We start from the raw sequence: 20,227 nt of genomic DNA, 5'->3' as shown, positions 1-20,227 counted from the left end.
ACACATCCAATTCTACTCTCGTTCTTCAGTTTCTGCCGTTAATAACGCCGTTGTTGTCCAGGTGGGTTGCGGCGCTAGTTAGGCCGCTTCTGTCCACACGCTGAAGCCTCGTTGCATCAACCCCAGACTCGGGCCTCAACTGTTGCAACCTCGCATCCCAACCAACCCGCCCATTAACCTCAAAGTCCAATCACAATGGCGCCACCGAAGGACATGCGACGTGCGGAACTCAGTACGTCTTTACCCACCACCCCCTCCAATTATGCGATGCGTCCGACGTGCCATGCCCATCTCCTCTCTGTTGCATACCAGAGGAGAGCGGCGCGACGGCGCAGCGTCTTGAATTATATCAAGAGTTGGTTCTTTTCGCTAACGATGCACGCACATTGGGCTAGTCGTTCCGTACCAAGAGCCCGTTTCGAAGGGCGACAACCCCGAGTTCAGCTCGACGCTGTCGTCGACGATGCCCATGGCCGCCATGTTTACGAGGAACAAGTTTGTTGGCTGGTAAGCGTTTTGCCCTTTTCTCCTCGCGCGCGCGCGCGCCCCCCTCGACGGAAGACGACCGAACCCAAAGAAAATACTGGCGTGATGTTCTCCAGAATGTTGCGCTTACGGCAATTGATGGTCCTTGAAAGAAATACATGAGAAAGAGCACATGCTGACGTGGTGGGCGTTTGCCAGGGCTGGTGTCGTCTTTTCCATCCAGAACTGGCTCGGCGAGAGCGCCGATACTAAGAAGAACGGTACGCCAGGCTACTTCAACATTGGTCTTTCCGGTACGTCCCAATGTTTCCCATCTTTGAAGAGCGTCTCCCTTCCGTTGCTAATGTGGGAATCGCTGCGAATAGTCATGGCGCTTGGTGTCACGTATATGCCTCTGTTCATGCCCCCCCTCGATCGCCCTGGCACTACCACTGGCGCTCCCGCGCCCGCTCCTCTTGCTTAATCTCCTCCATGTCGCCAGTTCGAAAAGAAACAATGTAGAACATCGACAGTTCTGGTCCGGTAGTGAGAGATGCATGCTATTGCACGTCGGTGTGCGGTACGTGGGTTAAATGAGCAAAGTGTAAAGTTACAATAAATAGGCGCAACATAAATAGCGGCTATACGGGCCAATAAGCCGGCCATTGGAATACAGATATATATGTATATATTCTCAGCTTTTGCTGTTTGTAGTCGTGACTGCGTGGCCGCGGACATCGGCTCAACCCAATTCTGCAGTCCACATGTACATGGCACAGTATGTACAGTTAATAGGCCTTTTGTCCCGCAATCAAACTTCCGTCGTGGTGTGCCGACTTTGCACAACCCACACACAAAGGGTATCTTGGATCACACGCATCATGTCATCGGGGCCAGCGCCATGGTCGGCGCACCCCTATCGCTATACTTCCCAGTTTCAACGCCCGCACAGCCTCACGCAGTAGGGACATCGTGAATGACTGTCAATAGATATTTCGTGTCCAGCACAATGAGAATCTCGTGCTTCTTGGTTCGTAGTCGTAACAGCCGCAGCTCGTCCTAATCACCAGTCAGCATCGCATCGCCAGTCGTCTCTGCGTATAAAAAAAGAGCATCACATACATCCTTGTCCATTTCCTCCACCATGTCACCCGAGTTGTTGACAAACTTCCAAATCATGGCCGCAAAGTCGTCGACGCCCTTGGAGGTGCTCTCCTCGGCCGCGGCCGGCTCGTTGGAAAACGACGCCGCTGTCGACGCCGTCCGCGATTGCGTCGTGCCTAGCACCGAGACATCGCCGCTCGTCTTGAGGATCGATCCGCTCGCTCGGTCAATGGCGATGCTAGCCTTGACGCCGGGTTTCTTAGACAGGCGCGACAGCTTCTCGTCCAGAATGGCGCTACTTCCCTAGGGCCCGATGTTAGTACAAACGAGTCCAGACTCGAGTATATCCGTGTATATTGCAGTCTTCCACATACATTCGTCACATCGGCCATCATGGTGCAGTATCGGCTTGTGCAGATATGTTTTTATGAACGGCCAAGTTCTGGGTATCATCGGGCCTCGACCCAGCTCGTTGCTCTGGTGGGGATGGTGGGTGCAGTGACACTACGCCAACGCGCGCTGCTCCAATTTTGCCCAGCGACACCGCCAAAATTTCCTGCCCCTCTACATTGAACGGCGGAATTCTTGAGCAAAGAATCTTGAACAAGTACGCACTTCAGTGATACGGTATTGTTGTTATTCTATACTGTGACACTATACACAATCGCCAAGATGGGTGCCAGTATGAAGAAAAAGAAGGAGAAGGCAAAGGACTTTCAAGTATGTTACATGCTGCCATGGATCCAGGCCAATTGCTAACCACGGCAGAAAACGAAATTGAAAGTCGGCAAGACCAAGGCCAAGGCCTCCAATTTCACAGACACTAGTTTCAAGTCGAAAGGTATCTTGCCTTCCCGTATGTCTACCGGCGCCGCTAACATCATCCAGCAATTGTCATGGGACACCAGTCCTTGTCGACCGAAGCACCCGACGTCGTCTATCAATTCAAGCACAACCTCTCCCTCGCCTCCTCTTCCCGCTCCGACAAGCAGCGCAAAGACGCCTTGGCCTACCTCACCAGCCAGCTCGTCCTCGAGCCGCCCGTCAACCCTGTGGGCAGCGCCGCTGTGCTCACCAAGCTTATCCCGCTCCTCTCCGACAGCGCGACGCCCGTCCGACAGCAGCTGCTCAAGCTGCTGCGCGTGCTCCCCGGGCACGAGGTGCGGCCCGTCATCGAGCATGCCCTGATGTTTGTCCGTGCGGGCCTGACGCACCTCTCGAGCGACATTAGCAACGACGCCCTCGCCGCCCTGGACTGGCTGCTCGACGTCGCCGGCGACGAGCTCGTGATGTGCCCCGGCGGCTGGGTGCGCACACTGACGACGTTTTGCGCCGTCATGGGCTGGGCGCTCGCGGCGTCGGTCACGGGCTGGACCTCGGCGGCCAATGCCCGGACGACTCTCAAGCCGAAGGACGCGCAGAACCGCGCCAAGCAGATTGCGACGCTGGCCAGGTTTCTGCAGACCGGCTTCAAGGACGAGGTGGCGGCGGAAGCGACGAGCGCACAGGTGTGGGACAATTTGTATCGGATACCGCGCTCGGGCAACGCGTTTGAGTATCTGAACCTGTTCATGGCGCAACGGGATGAGGATGCGGAAATGTACCCCAATAAAGAGGCTAGACAGCAAATATTCCATAAACGCTTTTTGGACGCGGTTCGGAAAGGGCTGGATCAGACAAAGAAAGAGGGCGGTGTTACGGGACGAGCAGCTGTCGGACTGGAGCAGGTCCTCGCAAAAGGCATGGAGGATTTCGAGGTATCAACAGCACTAGATACTCAGGACCTGTTGGATTTATGGTGATATTAATATATGACTACAACTTCAAGATATCAGCGTTGCGAATTTTGTATCACCTTGCCCCGAGTGAAGTCCTAGACCTCCGCCGGCATATAGTGTACAGTTTTTTAAGATGGATGAAGTGTCAGCGCCCAGAGTACCGTCTTCTACGTGGCTCGCTACTGGGGCTGGATTAATGTATCTTTAAATCGCCGCGTCTGTAAAAGAGAGCCCTCCATGAATAAGGATGGGCCCGATTTACAATGGAAATCTGCACGTACATCCAGCATTTCGCCGGCAATCAAACCAAGCAACGTTCTGGCCATTTCCTACATAGGTAGGTAGCCAGCGTTTAAGCACCATAAGCCGTAAATATGATGAAATGTGCGAAATGTGCGCATGCAAACGGACGAAGCTACAGCTGCCCTCCGGCTGCTGCCAGCTGGCAACAGCCGGCAACAGCTGGCAACAGCTCTTGTTTTTGTGTATTTAATCGCGAGCACCCTGTTTGTTATTATTATTATTCTTCTTCTTCCTCCATCACACTCACTATTCCCTATTCCTCTTCAAGCTTGATCGTCGAATTGCTCCTCCTCCCATCGTTATTGTCCTACAAGGTCAGTTCATCACTTGCTCTCATCTGCCTCGCGTGCTGACTCTTGTTTCCAGAAACTCATCTCGTTCAAAGATTTCAAGTCCGTTACGAAATTCGAAATGGACTCTGCGTATCCCCAGGCCGTCCCGTATCAGGCTGCTGCTGGCCATGAAGTCCCTCAGGATGATGCCAGCTTCATGCAGTCACGCGACACTTTTGACGGAAGTGCCCCAATCTACCAGTGGAATGACGAGTATGGTGATGTTGGGCCCAAGATCGACAGCCTCGAGCTGGAGCTTTTTGGCGACCCCAAGACTCGTCACGAAAGGACCGGCCTTGACTTTCGACGGTTCGTAGCACTACCGCATGTCCACTTCCATTGCTAATTTGTCCAAGCATTGACAGCATCGAGGTCAAGCAAGAAGGCCCCGTTCAAATTGTTCCCATTCGATCGTTCGATGATGCCGGCCTGCATCCTGTCATGCTGGACAACGTCAAGTTGGCAGGCTACGACCATCCGACGCCCATTCAAAAGTACACTATCCCTGCCATTGTCCAAGGTCGGGATGTGATTGGCATTGCCCAAACTGGTATGGTGATAGTCTCTTCTGAATAAGATATTGTCTAACACCACATAACAGGCTCCGGAAAAACTGCCGCTTATTTGATTCCCATTCTGAGTCGTCTCATGGGAAAAGTCAAGAAGCTTGCCGCTCCTCGTCCCAATCCTGCCACATTTTGTGAAGGCAGAGATGAGGTGACTGCTGAGCCTCTGGTCCTCGTCATCTCACCCACGCGCGAGCTTGCTGTCCAGATCTTCAATGAGGCTCGCAAGTTTTGTTACCGCACCATGCTGCGCCCTGGTGTCGTTTACGGCGGCACCCCCGTTGCCGACCAAATCCACCTGCTCAACCGCGGGTGTGATGTGCTCATTGGAACTCCTGGCAGGCTTGTCAGCTTTATTAACAAGCCTCGCGTTCTGACGCTTCGCCGTCTCAAATATCTCATCATCGACGAGGCAGATGAGATGTTGGACATTGGTTGGCAGGAGGACATTCAACGGATCATGCTTGGCGGAGGTAAGTTACTTATTATTATCTCTCACTCCTCTATCAGTCCTGTCTAACGTTATGTAGACCAGGACGAGGGCAATGTCAAGTATGGTCTGTTTTCGGCGACATTTCCCAAGCAAGCCCGCGACTTGGCCAAGGAGCATCTCGCCGCGGCACATGTCCGATTCCGTGTCGGTCGTGCGGGAAGCACAACGGAGAACATCAAGCAGATCATTGTCAAGGCTGAGCCACACGAGAAGCGAAACATTCTGCTCCAGCTTCTCAATGAGATACATGGTGTCCGCACGATTATTTTCGCGAACAGTCGACAGGAGGTCGACTGTCTTGATGACTTTCTCTTTAACATGAAGCTCCCTGTGACGTCCATTCATAGCGACCGCACACAATTGGAGCGTGAGGCCGCCATGCGCTCGTTCCGCGCAGGAACTGCGCCGATTCTGATCGCTACTGGAGTCACTGCTCGGGGTATCGACGTGCGCAATGTCATGCACGTAATCAACTTTGACTTGCCCTCCATGGATCACGGTGGTATTGAAGAATATACCCATCGCATCGGTATGTTTGTCCCCTGATTTGCCTGATACTTTTTGTCTTGTTTACCTTCAGCTCCATCTTCCTTTCTGGCATCTGCTAACACCATCAGGACGCACTGGCCGCATCGGCCACCGAGGGGTGGCCACCTCTCTCTTCACAGAAAGAGATGAGGCAATTGCGAGCGTGTTGACTCGCACTCTCCTGGAGACCAACCAAGAGATTCCCGAGTTTTTGGAGGAGTACAAGCCCGAGATTGCGCCTGGAACGGCGATCCGGTTTGAAACGGAGTCGGATTTCGACCCAGATGAGATGCACACTGTTGGTCAAGACGCTGACCAGTCTGGCGATGCCCAGCCAACCCCTGTTTCCAATGACTGGGCATATCCGGCCGCTCCCACCCCCCAGACTGTTGCACCTGCTCCAGCTTCCAATGGCTGGGAATCTACTCAAGCCGCTCCCACCCCGCAACACGCTGCTCCAGGTGGCTGGAACTCTGGCACATCGGCTGCACCTTTGGTTGCACCTCCTGCCCCCCAGGCTGTTGCACCTGGTCCAGCCTCCAATGGCTGGGGATCTACTCAAGCCGCTCCCACCCCTCAACACGCTGCTCCGGGTGGCTGGAACTCTGGCACATCGGCTGCACCTCCTGTCCAGCAGCAGGTTGCCGCTCCGGCCTGGAATAGTCCGCCTCCAGCAGGCCCAGCACCGCAGGCTTGGGGAACTGTTACCACTGTGCCCAATTGGTAGGCGTGCATCTGGTTTAAAGGTTTGCTAGCCATCAACTAGTATGGCAATTATGATTGCGCGAGGAAAGAACTTTCGAGATATGGTTGATTAAGAAATTGGCGACAAATGCAATAGGTAGTTGAGACAATACAACACCAGGTATCCAAACTTCTGTCTCTACCATTATTTGTGACTGCAACTTTTATTAAATTAACTACGTATAATACAGATGCTGCGTCACAGCTTTGTTTCTCATCTCTGTATCCTACAAGTTCTTCAGTATGCCCAGTAGGCCTTGAACCTTTCTCAATCCCTCGCCGTAGCCAACCTCGACAACGCCCTGCGCAAATCGCCAGCTCTTTTCTTGGTTCGGCACAGGGTACTGCATGGGCGGCGGGATGCCGGTCCTGATGCCCAGCCAGCCAAACCTGTCCTCGCAAACACTCTTGATATTGCACAAGCCGCGCAGGCCCTCGTGGCCGGCAAAACGACCGTAGCCGGAGCCGCGGACGCCGCCAAACGGCAGCTGCACGGCATAGTAGACGGCAAAGTCGTTGACGGCCACCATTCCCGCCTTGAGGCCTCGCACAATGGGGGCCAGAGCCGGGTCGCGCTCCGAGCCGTGCACCGACGCGCCGAGGCCAAAGTCGGGAGCGTTGGCGACGGCGAGCATGGCCTCGGCAGTCGAGGCCTCGGCGCGCATGAGCGTGAGCACGGGCGCGAAGCACTCCTGGCGGGCGATGCCCATGTCGGGCGTGACGTCGGCGAGCATGGTGGGCGCAAAGTATGTGGCGTCGGGGTATTCGGGGTGCGCGTGGCGGCGGCCGCCGGCGAGCAGGCGCGCGCCCTGGGCGACGGCGTCCTGCACGAGTGCCTCGAGGCGGTCAAACGATGCCGACGAGATCATGGCGCCCATGTCGGCGTCGGGCCCCAGACGGATCGCCCGCACGCGCGGCGCGAGCAGCGCGACGAGCGTGTCGTAGACCGCGCCCGAGGCGATGACGCGCTCGATGCCGATGCAGTTTTGCCCGGCGGCCTGAAAGGTTCCCCGGAGAATCACCTCGGCGATGCGGGGGATGTCCTTGGCCGCCGAGTCGAGGACGATGAACGGGTCCTTGCCGCCAAGTTCGGCCACGACGGGTGTGAGCGCCTTGGCCGCCGACGCGGCGACGTGGTGCGCGACGGACTGGCTGCCGATAAAGGTAATGTGGGCAATGCTAGGGTGCGACGTCAGGAACTCAGCCTCTTTCGGCCAGCACGCAAACGTCTGCACCAGATCCGTGTCGAACCCGTGGGCCGCCAGCGCGCCTCTGGCAATGTCAGCAAAGTACGCGCTGGACCACGCCGTCTGCTCCGAGACCTTGACGACGACACCATTGCCCGCAAAGAGGCCACTAATGATAGGCCCGATCATGTTGTGAAACGGATAGTTCCAGCTAACGAGGGCGGCGACGACACCCATGGGTTCGTAGCGCACCGTGTTGCGCTTGTACGCCAGCAGCAGGTTCGTCGGGCGGCGCTCCGGGCGAAGCGCTCGCGTGCCGTGTCGTAGCGTCCACTGCAGTCGCTCCAGCGTCACCATGATCTCGCCGAGCTGCGCATCGACGAGCGTCTTGCCGCTGTCGAGCGCGGCGACGCGGCAGATTTGCTGCGCGTGGTCGAGTACGTGCTGCATCAGGGAGCGCAGCACGGCCGCGCGCTGCGCCAGAGTGGTGCGGCTCCATGCGCCCTGGGCGGCGGTGGCGGCAGAGATGGCGGCGTCGATGTCGGTCGTCGACGCTGCGGGCACATTGCCGAGGAACTGGCCGGTGGCGGGCGCATAGCAGGCAATGTGGGAGGAGTGGTGGGCGGCGGGTGGAGAGGATGAGTCGGGCGTCGGGGGGGCGACGGTGTAGTGTCGGGGACGGGCGGCAGCGGACGATTGGGCGGCCCGGACGAGGATGATGGAGAGGATAATGACGAGGACGGCGACGGCGCCTTGGAGGACGGGCTTGCTGTTGCGTGTGAGATGTTGTGTGGAGGATGGTCGCAGGGGGTCAAGGAGGGCACCTACGGGACCTGTTCGAGGTACGGCTGAGCACAGCTGCTGCCGCTGCGGAGGAGCGACAGAGCGCGAGCCTTGGACGCTTCCATGACGGCAAGACGATCGACGAGCGCACAATTGGTACCCTCTGAAAGCTGTGTCTTGAGGAAAAAGGTGGTTCAGGGTCGAAGGGGGTAAGTTCATCTGCAGCTTTTTGGGGAGCTTGTGTGGGGCGACCTATTTCCGAGCACAACAGGCAGCGAGAGAGACAAACAGGTCGACGATAGGCCGGCCTCGATGCCCAAACCTACAGTATGCCGGACCGAAATAGATTATTGCGGGCTGGGACGACGTGAAACTCAATAAGAAGGTGCATAACGCGGATCTTTTGGGGGAGATGTGATGTGATGTGGCGTGCCGCTCAGCTCCTGCCGCCCACGACGCATACCTCCATCGTTTGGTATACTAAGTGTGTGGCCTGCAAATATTCACACAAGGCTGCTTGGCAAAAGATTGACTCGAGAGCCCATACTATTCCCTAGTTACAGCAGCCGTTGATACGAAGTGGCTGACGGATCAGCAGGCTGCTGCAATAACTATGCAGGTCTAGCCCACGCGATCCGAAGAGGCGAGCAATCTCCTCGCTCTGCTGGCCTTGTGTATTGCTTCACCGGCACAGTACATTAGTCGGCTTCCGATAAGCTACTGTTTGCCCCAGTCAACTTTCCAAAGTGCTTCAACGAATCTGCATGTCTTGCCCGTGCCAAGCATCGGCGCCAGGCGCAGGTATTATATTGTTTTCTGACGTCCATTGGGGAGATAACCATGGCACCTTCAGTTGTCTTTTACCAATACCGCATCTTCTTTCCGTCGGTTTACTCTCTTCCCCAAAATCTATCTTTCTACTCTGTCTCTTCCCATCGCCTTGATCTCAACCAAAATTGCCGCAAGGAATCATGTTTGACCAAGCACAACCCCATCCCCTCCCCGAGGACTCCAAAATCGTCAAACGAGACAGTTTCTACCTTCGATTCGATTCCTCCAGCTGGTACTGGAACAAGCCCGAGCAGGCGATCAAGCGCGTGGTCGCCGACGCTAAAGACCTTGTCAGCAAGAGTCCTTCGAATCCAACCTTTGTGTCCGCCATGCTTCAACGGTGCAGCGACCAAGATGCTGAAGTTGCGGATAGTTTCATCATTGGGGCTATAGCTTCAAACAAGAAATTGGTCAACGAAGTTGGGGGTCAGCATCAGGTCCCAGCATTGCATTCTGCCATTCTCGCAAAGAGAAAGGCACTTGTCTGCGAGTTGATGTCGAATGGTGCAAATTTGGATCTGGCTGATAAAGATCTAAAAGGCCCCCTACACTGTGCCGCCGAGGTCGGCGACTTGGACATTGTCGAGGCTCTGATAAAGAATGCGCCGTCTACATCGCAGGGTGGTTGGCGAGCCCGCATCTCTGCGCAAGATTCCTCTGGCATGACACCGCTTGGAATAGCCTGCAAATACGGGCACTCTTAAGTTGTCGAATACTTGTTGCGCAAGTTCCCAGATGCGCAGCAACGCGCAGGCAGTGGTGGGCGAACCCCTCTACATATCGCTGCCACCCATGGCCACCTCAATGTCGTCAAGATGCTTCTCGACTACGAGCATCCTACCGATGGTCGTCTTACTTCTGTCAAAGAATCGAGCTCTAGTCAGGCCGAAAGTCTTGCTCGGCCCGTCGCATCCGTCGCATTTGGCCCCATCTTTGACATCAATCAGAGGACTGCCGAGGGCCGCACTTCTTTGCACTTGGCCTGCCGCGGCGGTAAGATTGAAGTTGTCAAGTTTCTACTTGACCGTCATGCAGACTCAACGATTTTCTCCTACAATGGCGAAAGTTGTCTTTGGGATGCCGCACGTTTTGGCCACCTCCAGGTTGTTCAGCATCTATTGAACTATGAAGCGCTTGCAAGTGGCATCAACAAGTGGAACTCTTCAGGTATCACTCTACTATCCGCATCGTGTGCTACAAAAAGCCATCTCGTTGCAGAGGAGCTGCTCGACGCTGGAGCGGACTGTGCCATCGCCAACAACGACGGTTCAACCCCTTTCACAGAGGCCATCACACGCAGCGATTGCAGATCTATGTCAGCTTTACTCAAGTCAAAAAGCTTCAAAGAGAATTCCTTACAAGCCATCTCATACAAGGTCGATGGAGAACCCTCTACCGCCCTTCATTTGGCCTGTCAACGCCACAATTTGAACATGGTCAGGCTGCTGGTAAGGGAACTTCCTCTGAAGCATCTCCATGAAAGTCTCAAAGATGTGCATGGCAGGACTCCTCTGCATGAAGCAAGTCGGATGGGCTATCATGGCATCGTCAATGTTCTTTTAAGTGAAGGCGCTTCTGTGAACGAGACGGACGGCAACGGTTGGACTCCTCTGCATTACGCAAGCCACGAAGCGTTGGGGTATCTTCACGTGCCATCCGGCTTCAGGAGCAGAGATGCTTCATCAGATGACTACTGGGACAGAGATGAAAATGCGTATGGCTCGGATGAGAACTACGACGAGACAGTCAAGCTTCTCATGGGCGCCTATGCAAATGTGGAAGCCCGAAACCGCAATGGGGACACAGCTCTGCATCTTGCAGCTATACAGGGTCATACAAGTCGAGTATCTTTGCTACTGGACATGCTACCTACTCCGCCGGAGAGTCTTGGTCTATTCAACAGCCAGGAGGAGACGCCACTCATTTGCTCGTTAAAAAACAATCATGGTCAAGTTGCCAAGCGATTGGTCACTGAAATGAGCAAGGTAGAGTTCCAGGACGATGAAACACGAGACGATTACCTGCGTTTCTTGATACAACAGGGGGAGCATGCCCTAGTTGCATCTATTCTATACAAAGAGGCCCGTACGAAGCAGCGTCTTCGTCTGGATTCTGTTACCCAGGGTGAAAAGGCTCTAATACTAGCTGCGTTTCTTGGCTCTCCAAGACTTGTTTGGTGGTTGCTCCAAAGCAATGCTTCTTCGACCTCGCTCCGCCATGATATTGAAGCGGCCAGGCTTGTCTGCGCCGACGAATTCAAGCGTTGTGTCGCCGACGAAAGAGCCTGCGGGTCTGATCAAATCAGTATTATGAAACAGAAGGAGACCAACAGATTACTTCAAGATCTCGGTGATACCTTGGAGCTCCTACGGAATCCGCCTCCTCACAACGAACGTGGTCAGAGATTCGCGCTGAGTGTCCAATATGCTGGTGCACGAGATCAGTCTTCTCAGCTTCTCAATAAGTATACTGTGGAGCTGCTAGATCTCTATGAAGATCAGTTCATTCAGCACTCGACGTCTCTAAGCGAAGCACTCTATTTACGCAGCCCTTTTGAGATAATGAAAGAGCTCTGGACACGAGTTTCGAACTTGGATGGAAGTCATGGCAGGTTATGGCCAACGCCAGCGAATATGCCAAGAGAGATGGCGACTCCAAATGTGCGGTGGATTCATCTCCCTGCAAATAATGTAAGTTTTAACTCACTGCTAGCTTCCAGGGTTCAAGCTAACGAGCAACGAAAGATGAGGTGGATGGTGGTACGTTTGACACAGCGCAATACTTTGGCGCACTGCTAACTCTGCTTATAGGATATGGCAGCAGCATTGAATGGCAATTCTAAAGTTGAACAACTTGACTCCTCGTGGCTCTTTTTCAGTGGGGAGGAAGTTACGGGGAGGCAAGAACGGACAAGCTTCATGAAGCCACAGTGCACGATGCGAAGCAGCTCGGGATCTGTGAGTTGTTCCGCCCAATTTATCCTTCTGCTATGAAATTTAACAAATCGATGAAAAGAACTGTATGGCAATATACGTGAGTCGTTTCTGCTCAAAATACACATATCGCGCGATCTAACAATCTCTAGATGCCGTACGTTGCCCCAGCATGGCGAGGCACAGAACGTTCCTTGTCAGACTACAAGACTCTCCTGCAAGTTTACCAAGAGAAAGGTAGCCTTATACATGGTACCAGAACTTTGGATGAGTACTTCTATCATTCTTGCACGGGCTCAGAGTTGGACGAATCCATTCAAGTGCTGAATGACGACCAGGTTCTTACTAAAACTATTCATCACGACCAAACCAAGCGAGGAACCAAACTTCAGGTCAATGTTGACCATCTTTGGGTTTGGGTTATTGACAAAGGTAGGCCTCCGCTCAAATTCTTCTGTATGTGTTGAAGGGAGTCTCTAATCCTCGTTGCAGCCACAGTTGTCACATCCACGACCCATAGATGCGACTGGGAGGTCAACCCAATGGGGGGCGCCATTGTCGCCGCTCTCCGCGATGCTATGAATGACACTGAAAAAGTGCCCAAAAACGCTTATGAAATGGCAGATTTTATAATTGCGAGTTGCATTAACTCGTTCGATACACAATTTTCTATGACGAGTCAAGATGAACACCCGATCCCCCAGGCCCAATCCTTATCCGTCGATCTATCTGCTTCAGAGACCCTTCGAGTGAACATCAAGGAAGTATTTAGTGATGCCATTGCTAAAGCGGTAAGAGGCCCCAGCTGAGACCCTGAACGCACATGTCACTCTTGACCCCACAGCCGCATACTAACGCGACACCAGTCCATTAGCGAAGTTCACCTATACAACGAATGTGTCGGTGACAAGCAACACAAGAAGCTTCCCTCCAGTGTTCTCTCGCACTTCCTCAAAAGGGGAGTGGCCCTGCGGAACGCGGCAGCCGTGCTCTCGAGAGAGATCAAGGATATACGAGATGAGATCAAGACAATCCGGCTCGTTGCTGAGCGTCAGAAGACTGTCCAGGCTGAATTTCGCCGGATCGCTTTCAAAACAGGCTGTCGTTTTTCCATACGGAATATGGTTCATGAGCTAGGTAACATGGATCAAGCTGCCGAACGAATCGAATCGTCGGTAAGTCTTCTCCCCACAACTTGCCCTCCTTTCTGCGTCATTTCAGAGTCCTGTTGACAATCGAACACTTTGCAGATCAGAGTCACCTTGGCGATTCAGCATAATGCGAAGGCCATTGAGCACGCTCGTGTCGCTGTTGGCCAGGGTAGACATGTGCTAGCCTTGACTGTGGTAGCCATCGTGTTCGTAAGTCGAGTCGTAGGGTGCCGTCCATGAGCTCACAATGAAGTTATCCATCTCACCAGACTTTTCCAACTAGGTGCCAGCTTCGTTTTTTGCGACAGTAGCTTCCATCCCACCTGACAGTGGCATTGTCACAGAGATCCGTAAGTCCAGCACAATCTGTTCCTCTGTTGCGTCATACAAGACCAGGTCATCGTTTTTTGACTTGGTCGCGCAGTTCGCTCCGTATGAGCTGACGCAACAAACCAGTGGCGGGGGCATTGGCCTTTGGGATGATATATGGCTTCATATTCTCCGGAATTAGTGAGCAAACATTCGTGAGGTTGAGGAGAGATGTGGCGACGTTCTGGGGGTTTCTGGTTCGAGTGGCAGCCTCGACGGCCATCAAATGTTGCCGAAGGGTGCCGTTTGGCGGTCATCTGCGTCGTGCTGCCTGGGCACGTTGGGTCGCTGAGGAAGTGCGCAGATTGGCTGATGGCGGTGCTGGCAGTTAGTTCGTCGGATTTCGAGCCCGGATAGTGGGGAGAGTGTCGATGCTAGAGGATTTTGTCACGATGCCGGAAGTGTTGCTACTGTAGAACATATATGGTTCAAAAACTTTTTGATTCTTGCTCGTCTCCAAGAGCAAAAACTTCTTCTAAACGCTTGAGCTGGACGATGCTATATACATTCCACATCCATCTCTCTCGCTTCCCTCTCATAATCTGTTTTCAACAAGAAAAAAAAAGAAACAGGCAAGCAGAAACAAACCCCCAAGTCCAGCTTTTTTTGCTCCTCTCACTCCTCCTCTCCGCCTTTCGTACAACGAGAAAACCAAGCAAGCCCCTCCAAAAACTGATGCAAAAAAAAACGCCAAAATCACAAACACGTCGCCGAATGCTCCTGCCCAGTTCAGTAAAACTGAATGGAATGAGGAGGGAGGGGTCCAAGCGTATAGAAAAGAAAGAATAAAGACAATAAAGAAAAAGCGCAGTAGTGGTGGGTGTGTGTGAGTCAAGAGTAACGCATGTTGAAGATGCAGAAAGTTTCCAAGGTGCGGCGCAATTAAAGGGAAAAAAGGAGAGTAAAGTGATGGTGTAGAGTATGTATATGAAAAAGCGCAGTGAAAAAAGCATACAACGGCCATAGTCATGCGCAAAAAAACAAACGCCAAGCAACAAAATGGGCTCAAGAGGCTCGCAGTCAATGCCTCTTCCCACGAGGACTCGAGCCGGCAAGTCCGCAGGCCTGCTCCTTTCTGTTTGTATTCCAACCCGTGTTTAAAAAATGTAGTACCCGAGTGTGTAACCACCCGTAGATGGCTCATGCGAAGTCGTCAACAAGCAGTGCCAATGTCCATGGTGATGAAAGTGACACGGCTCCGCAGGCGAAAATGGTAAAGAAATGGTGACATTATGAATCGTCGATTATGTACAGGCGGATACGCACAGCTCGTCTCGAGAATCGTCCCCGGATGAAAGGCGCTCAGCAGGCAACTAAGCGTCCGACTTCTTGGACAGGGAGGACAAGGCACGAAGGCGGCTGCGAATGATTCCACTGTGTGAATGCGAGTTTCCACGCGAATGGGAAGACTCTATCCGTGACAGCCGAGCAGCCGACGTAAAATCGTTGCTGGCTTCGAAACTGGCGCGCGTACGGTCCATCGAAGCGCGCATACGGTCGTACGAGGGTCGCGGGCGGTCCGTCGAGATTCGGTGCATGGGGTTTTCAATGGAATAGCGCGGCAAATTTGTCGAGTCGGCGCTTCCTTGTTGGCTGTGTGCCCCATTGTATGTGTTTTGTGTCACCGTGGAAGGCGGGTAAATGGGTCGCGAGTCCTCGTCGACGCTGGCATATTGGGCATGCTTGGACTTTCTTGAACTTCGCTTCGAGCTGCCGTGAGAGCCTTGGCTCCTAGAGTCCGTCTTCGCATCAACCTTTGCTTTCGGTTCATTGAGATAATCGAATTTGCCCATCAGGACTTGCTCGCGAATGATGTCGACGTCGTAAGGGTAAAAAACCTTCTGCATGGCCTTGATGGAAAATCTTGGGAACAGGCAGAGAACAGGGACAATGAAGAAGCAAGCCCAGAAGGACGCTTCCCCATAAATCTCGGCGCCTGCCTTGTAAAAGGTAGACGAAGACGTAAACGACGTGTAAATACCAGTCCAGAAAAAGACAAACAAGTCGCTGATGGCAATGATGAGCAACATAAGCCAGTCCCACCTATATGAGTTTATCATAATGTAGGCATTGATGGTCAACACTGCAGGATGGGCAACGTAGGCACCGAGTCGGTATCTGTCATCGACGGCGAGACCGTTAAACGTAACGGGGCGAGAATTGCTAAAGATCAAGTACGGGACATAGAAGGCCATGACCGACTGATAGACACCATCAAACATGTAGAGCCAAAACTTTCTCTGCGTCCATTCGAGCCGTTCAATACCGGTGCGGTAGAGCTCAGGTACTGCAAGCGAGACCTTGTCCGAAACATCCTGGTCGAGAACACCAAGGACACCGACAGGAACCGAGGTGAAGAACAGGTTGAACATGATGATGTAGCTGTACTCGAACAGGTAGGTAATGTCAAACTCGCAGTAGATCTGGAACCAAAGGAGGCCAAACACCCAAACCATGTTCTTGTAGAAAAAGTTGCTTATACTCTCAGCCAGACGACGGTAGGACCATCGTCCATGGACCAGGACCAGGCGCTGCAGGAAGCGAAATTGACCAATGGCGTAATCAGAAGACATAGCGGCTTGTCGGCCTTCCAGACCAGCAATACCGACACCGACGTCGGCCTCTTGAATCATGGCCACGTCATTGGCCCCATCACCGATAGAGAGAGTCATGACATCAAGACCATTCTTGACCATGGCAACAACCGAGGCCTTTTGGGCGGGGCTGACACGGCAGCAGAGAACAGAGCGGCACTGCTTGCAGAGAATAAGGAACTTTTGCTTGAGTCGGTCATGAAGAGCCCACCGAAGAGCAAACCCGTCAATGACAAGTCCGTGTGTAGGGCCAGGGGGTTCGTGGTTCTTCTTGGCAGCCTTGAGGTCTTCATCACCTCCGGTGAGGTTAAAGTGGTTGAGGTGTTGGTCTAGGCTCTTTTCCAACTCATCGAGTAACATATCATCAGAGATGTCGTCACCAGCTTCCTCGTCCACCTTGAGATGAATGAGTTCCATGTCATTGGTAAGCAGGTTGCAGGAGAAACCAATGTTGATGGCGGTCTCAACCTTGTCGCCAGTCAAGACCCAGAGTTTGATGCCAGCCTGTCCGAGAAGCTCAATAGTGTCAGGGACCCCAATCTGGAGGCGATCCTCAATAGCAGTACCACCAAGAAGTAGAAAGTCCTGTTCGATAAGCTCAGCAGCAGCCTCCATCTTTTCCTCACGGTTGTCTAGAGCAGAAGCAGCAATGTCGTGTTCCTTCTTCCAAGATCGGTATTCGTCTTCGGTGAGGTCCTTCATGGCAATACAAAGCGTGCGGAGACCCTCGCGAGCAAACATTTCCAAGTGCTCGGCAGTTTCTTGGCGGAGTTCGCGCTGCTCTCCCTTCCTGAGGCGGGAGTAAATAACCGAGTCGGCACCCTTGCAGAAGATGACGATGCGGCCATCGGGCATCTTGACAATGGAGCTCATTCGCTTGCGAGTAGAGTTGAATTCGATGGTGTTGAGAATCGGGTAATGGCGGTCCTCGCCCATTATGTTAACATCGATGCCGTCGCCAGAATTTCCGAGAACCGTGAAGCCCATGTCGCGCGCAGTGGCGACAAGAGCTTCCTCGTCAGGAGACTGAGCCTTGAACAACATGCGCGGCTTGTCACCGGGTGCCTTTTCTGCAATGACACTGTGGCAAAGCGCGAGTGCGAGCATAAAGGTTTCATTGGCCTCTTTTTGCGCGTTGCCCGATTCGCCAGCCAGATCGGCGACGAAATCGGGGGCGACAAAAGTGAGAGCCTCATCGTAAAAGTAAGGATTGTCGTACATCTTGCGGAGTCCGACAATGGAGCGAGCCTTGGCTTCGGCAATTTCGGCGTGTATGCGCTCAGACTCGGTAGAAACATCGATACCGGCACGTTTTTGCATACCCGCTTGCGCTTCGGTGTAAGCCTCACCGTACGGATGTCCGTTGATTGTGGCCTTTTTGAACTCCATGACGTTTTGCGTGAGGGTGCCAGTCTTGTCGGAGAAGATGTACTCAATTTGTCCAACATCGTCGGATATGTTCCACGTTTTGGGCACACAAGGCTGGTCGATTGGCTCGTAGTACATCTCAACATCGCTGAAAATGAAGACGGCTTGCAACGTACGGACGATTTCCAAAGTAATGTAAAGCGAGATTGGAACCAAGTTTTGGAAGTTGATAATAGCAGCCCAAAAAGTGATGAAGCCAGTAACAGCAGGATTCCCGCCAATGGATCCAAAATCGAAAAAGTTTTTGGATGTGTCAGTTCTGGCCCAGGCGGCTCCGTTAATGAGGGCAGACACCAAGCACATGATAAACAGGATGCCAAAGTTGCAGATGACATTGAAATTCATTTCCCGGGCAATTCTGGCACGCTTGGAGGGAGTCATGCCAGTGTTCATCATTATCTTGGTGTCGTGGCCCGTGTAGACGACGACACCAAGAATCCATTCGGTGTTGCGAAGATTGCAACCTCGAAGCAGCAGGTTGTCGATGGTGATGGCTTCAGTCATATCTTCGGGCTCATCGTCCTCGTAACCGGGGATGTTCTGTTTCCACTTGATGGCGCCGTTGAATTTGTACAGGTTGGATTGGGGGGCTTCGCTTTCGACAATAAACTCGGCTCGTTCGCAGTCGCGGGCATGCTTGAGGGCGCGGCCACATCGAAGGGCCTGTCGAACCTTGAGATTGGTCTCACCGTCCAGATTCTTGGTTTCAACATAGCAGGCACCATCAGGGTCCGAGGTAGAGAGAATGATGACATCGGCGGGTAGTTCATCATCGTTGTAAATACGGACAAAGTCGCCGACAACAATGTTCTTCCAGGCGTCCTTCTTGAAGCGCGCATTGGTCGCGGCGCGTCGGAAGTTGATAATGTCGGTCTTCATGTCCTGCTTGGCGGCCAGACGCGCCTGATCCTGCTTGTCGGGCTCCTGGATTTGGATGTGGCCCGGTGGGGGGGGAGAAGGCACAGGCGTCATTTGTATATCCTCGTGGGTGGAGCGTCTATTTCCAAAGGGTGCGGTGATGGACTGGCGTATAGACATGCGAGTTCGCTGTGTTTCAACGGAAGGCCTAGGCTCCTCCTCTTCCTGTCCGTTCGCCTTGGCTTTGCGCTCGATTCTCTTTTGCCTAGCCTGTTTGGACCAGAGGCTCTGAATACCGTACCAGATACCGCCAAAGAAGCGAGAAGTAGCCTTTTTGGTTCTTCGCCAGGTGGAAACATCGCCAACCTCAACATTGACATTGTCCCAGTTCATCAGACGATGGACAGGTGCGTTGTTGAGCTCAATATCGGTAACTGTTCGTCGGTAATCCTCAATGGCATCTTTGATAGCGGTCAGGCAGATGATAACAATTAGAGGGACGGCGCTGAGTCCTGGATTGACACTGCCAAAGATGGGGAAGATCTAAAGATTGTGAGCAAACAAGGTCAAGTAGAGCAATTCTGATGCAACTATACTTACGACCAGGATGATGACGAATAGGAAAAAAATGTTGGCGACATTGTGGAACTGGAACCAAATATTCTTGGGTATAAACGATAATGGCGTATACTTGGCAGTTCGAATCTTATTTCTGGCGTAGTTTGTGCTCGGATGTCCCTCGGCGTCGAGCATGTTCTTCGGCAGAGGCAGATTGAAAAAAAGTGTACGGTTTTCGGGGTCTTCATCTTCACTTTCGGATGCTTCGGCCTCGTCCGGGATATCGTTGTCGCCGCCAATAGAGAAGGGGCCGTGGCCATCGTCGCCAGGCGCGCCGACGCTCCCCTCGCCAGCCGCCGACCTATTGCGGTTGTGCCGGTTAAGGAGGGAGCGGCGTTTGGTGCTACCGCTTTTGACCGTCATTCTGCGCGTGGCCCATCGAGCTCGTTGAGTTTGGACCTTGTCGAGGTCGGCGCCGTTGGCGGCGGCGGCCTCGGGGGTCAAGGAATCGGGCATGATGGGTAGACAAAGGCGAACATGCGCCGTTTAGGCCGTTGGTTTGGCCAGCCCAGGATACGGTTTAGCAGGTCGTGGCTGTCGGAGCCGTTGAAAGCGGGCACTGGTCGATTGGGGGCTCGAGTTCGCCTGTAATCAAAGAGTTGAGTTCTTGTTCGCGTGTTGGACTCGATTTCTCGGTAGGCGTGAATTCCGGACAGAGCCTCCTGGAAGACGGTGCCAGGTCGGGTGGGAGGGGGGTGAAGGAGACGCGCTCAGCAAAGGGAGGGAGGCGGCTATGCAGCTTGGCGCGACAGGTGTAGAATACAATTGACAGAGAAGAACGGCGAGGGAGCCGTTTCGGCAGCGAGAGGATAAAAAGAAGCGAGATGGAGGGACCAGACGATTGGAGAGGGATGGCGGAGGGAGTGGATGGCGAGACGATAGTAGGTAGGACAACGGGAAGAGGAAAAGGAAGGGTCAGGTAAGCGGGCATTTGGCGAGCGAGAGGCCAGCATAGCGAGAATCTAGGTGGTGCAGGCTAGAGGAAGGTCGGTAATACCAGTGGGCAGGTAAGGCAGGCGGCGAGCTGGCAAGCTGCAAGCTGAGCAACCGGGCTGACAGTCTCCTGCGGCGCATTGCAGTGCATGCACCGCTCCTAATTGGCCAGTTTCCAAATTCTCCAGCGGGTGGACCGGCCCAGCGTCGCTCTTCAGTGGCGGACTTA

At 53.5% G+C, this 20,227-nt stretch overlaps 7 protein-coding genes across 7 annotated transcripts; 4 read left to right on the top strand and 3 right to left on the bottom strand.

Annotated features, from left to right (window-relative positions):
• Positions 1-195: 195 nt before the first annotated feature.
• On the top strand, positions 196-949 carry CCM_03304 (uncharacterized protein; the record flags this gene model as incomplete). The annotated part of the gene is made up of 4 exons (XM_006668455.1): positions 196-232; positions 396-507; positions 685-779; positions 852-949. The coding sequence occupies 4 exons, from the start codon at positions 196-198 to the stop codon at positions 947-949; spliced, it is 342 nt and encodes a 113-aa protein (XP_006668518.1).
• A 470-nt stretch (positions 950-1,419) lies between these two features.
• On the bottom strand, positions 1,420-1,964 carry CCM_03303 (uncharacterized protein; the record flags this gene model as incomplete). The annotated part of the gene is made up of 3 exons (XM_006668454.1): positions 1,420-1,524; positions 1,588-1,872; positions 1,944-1,964. 3 exons carry the CDS (start codon positions 1,962-1,964, stop codon positions 1,420-1,422), a joined length of 411 nt encoding a protein of 136 aa, XP_006668517.1.
• A 277-nt stretch (positions 1,965-2,241) lies between these two features.
• On the top strand, positions 2,242-3,692 carry CCM_03302 (rRNA processing protein Ipi1, putative; the record flags this gene model as incomplete). Its single annotated transcript, XM_006668453.1, has 4 exons — positions 2,242-2,289; positions 2,338-2,410; positions 2,458-3,355; positions 3,497-3,692. 4 exons carry the CDS (start codon positions 2,242-2,244, stop codon positions 3,690-3,692), a joined length of 1,215 nt encoding a protein of 404 aa, XP_006668516.1.
• A 369-nt stretch (positions 3,693-4,061) lies between these two features.
• Positions 4,062-6,296, top strand: CCM_03301 (DEAD/DEAH box RNA helicase, putative; the record flags this gene model as incomplete). Its single annotated transcript, XM_006668452.1, has 5 exons — positions 4,062-4,291; positions 4,348-4,532; positions 4,584-5,021; positions 5,079-5,570; positions 5,659-6,296. 5 exons carry the CDS (start codon positions 4,062-4,064, stop codon positions 6,294-6,296), a joined length of 1,983 nt encoding a protein of 660 aa, XP_006668515.1.
• Positions 6,297-6,540: 244 nt separating this feature from the next.
• Positions 6,541-8,752, bottom strand: CCM_03300 (oxidoreductase (Msc7), putative; the record flags this gene model as incomplete). The annotated part of the gene is made up of 3 exons (XM_006668451.1): positions 6,541-8,269; positions 8,329-8,453; positions 8,747-8,752. 3 exons carry the CDS (start codon positions 8,750-8,752, stop codon positions 6,541-6,543), a joined length of 1,860 nt encoding a protein of 619 aa, XP_006668514.1.
• A 502-nt stretch (positions 8,753-9,254) lies between these two features.
• On the top strand, positions 9,255-13,899 carry CCM_03299 (ankyrin 2,3/unc44; the record flags this gene model as incomplete). Its single annotated transcript, XM_006668450.1, has 10 exons — positions 9,255-9,738; positions 9,820-11,804; positions 11,925-12,071; positions 12,130-12,147; positions 12,200-12,479; positions 12,540-12,838; positions 12,914-13,222; positions 13,298-13,408; positions 13,482-13,548; positions 13,655-13,899. 10 exons carry the CDS (start codon positions 9,255-9,257, stop codon positions 13,897-13,899), a joined length of 3,945 nt encoding a protein of 1,314 aa, XP_006668513.1.
• A 981-nt stretch (positions 13,900-14,880) lies between these two features.
• CCM_03298 (phospholipid-translocating P-type ATPase domain-containing protein) lies at positions 14,881-19,521 on the bottom strand (the record flags this gene model as incomplete). Its single annotated transcript, XM_006668449.1, has 2 exons — positions 14,881-18,990; positions 19,048-19,521. 2 exons carry the CDS (start codon positions 19,519-19,521, stop codon positions 14,881-14,883), a joined length of 4,584 nt encoding a protein of 1,527 aa, XP_006668512.1.
• Positions 19,522-20,227: the final 706 nt, after the last annotated feature.

The sequence above is a fragment of the Cordyceps militaris genome (genome assembly GCF_000225605.1).
Source record: "Cordyceps militaris CM01 unplaced genomic scaffold CCM_S00002, whole genome shotgun sequence".
NCBI classification, from domain to species: Eukaryota; Fungi; Ascomycota; class Sordariomycetes; order Hypocreales; family Cordycipitaceae; genus Cordyceps; species Cordyceps militaris.
The sequence above is the reverse complement of the archived record's forward strand: the minus strand, read 5'-3'. Positions and strand labels throughout refer to the sequence as shown.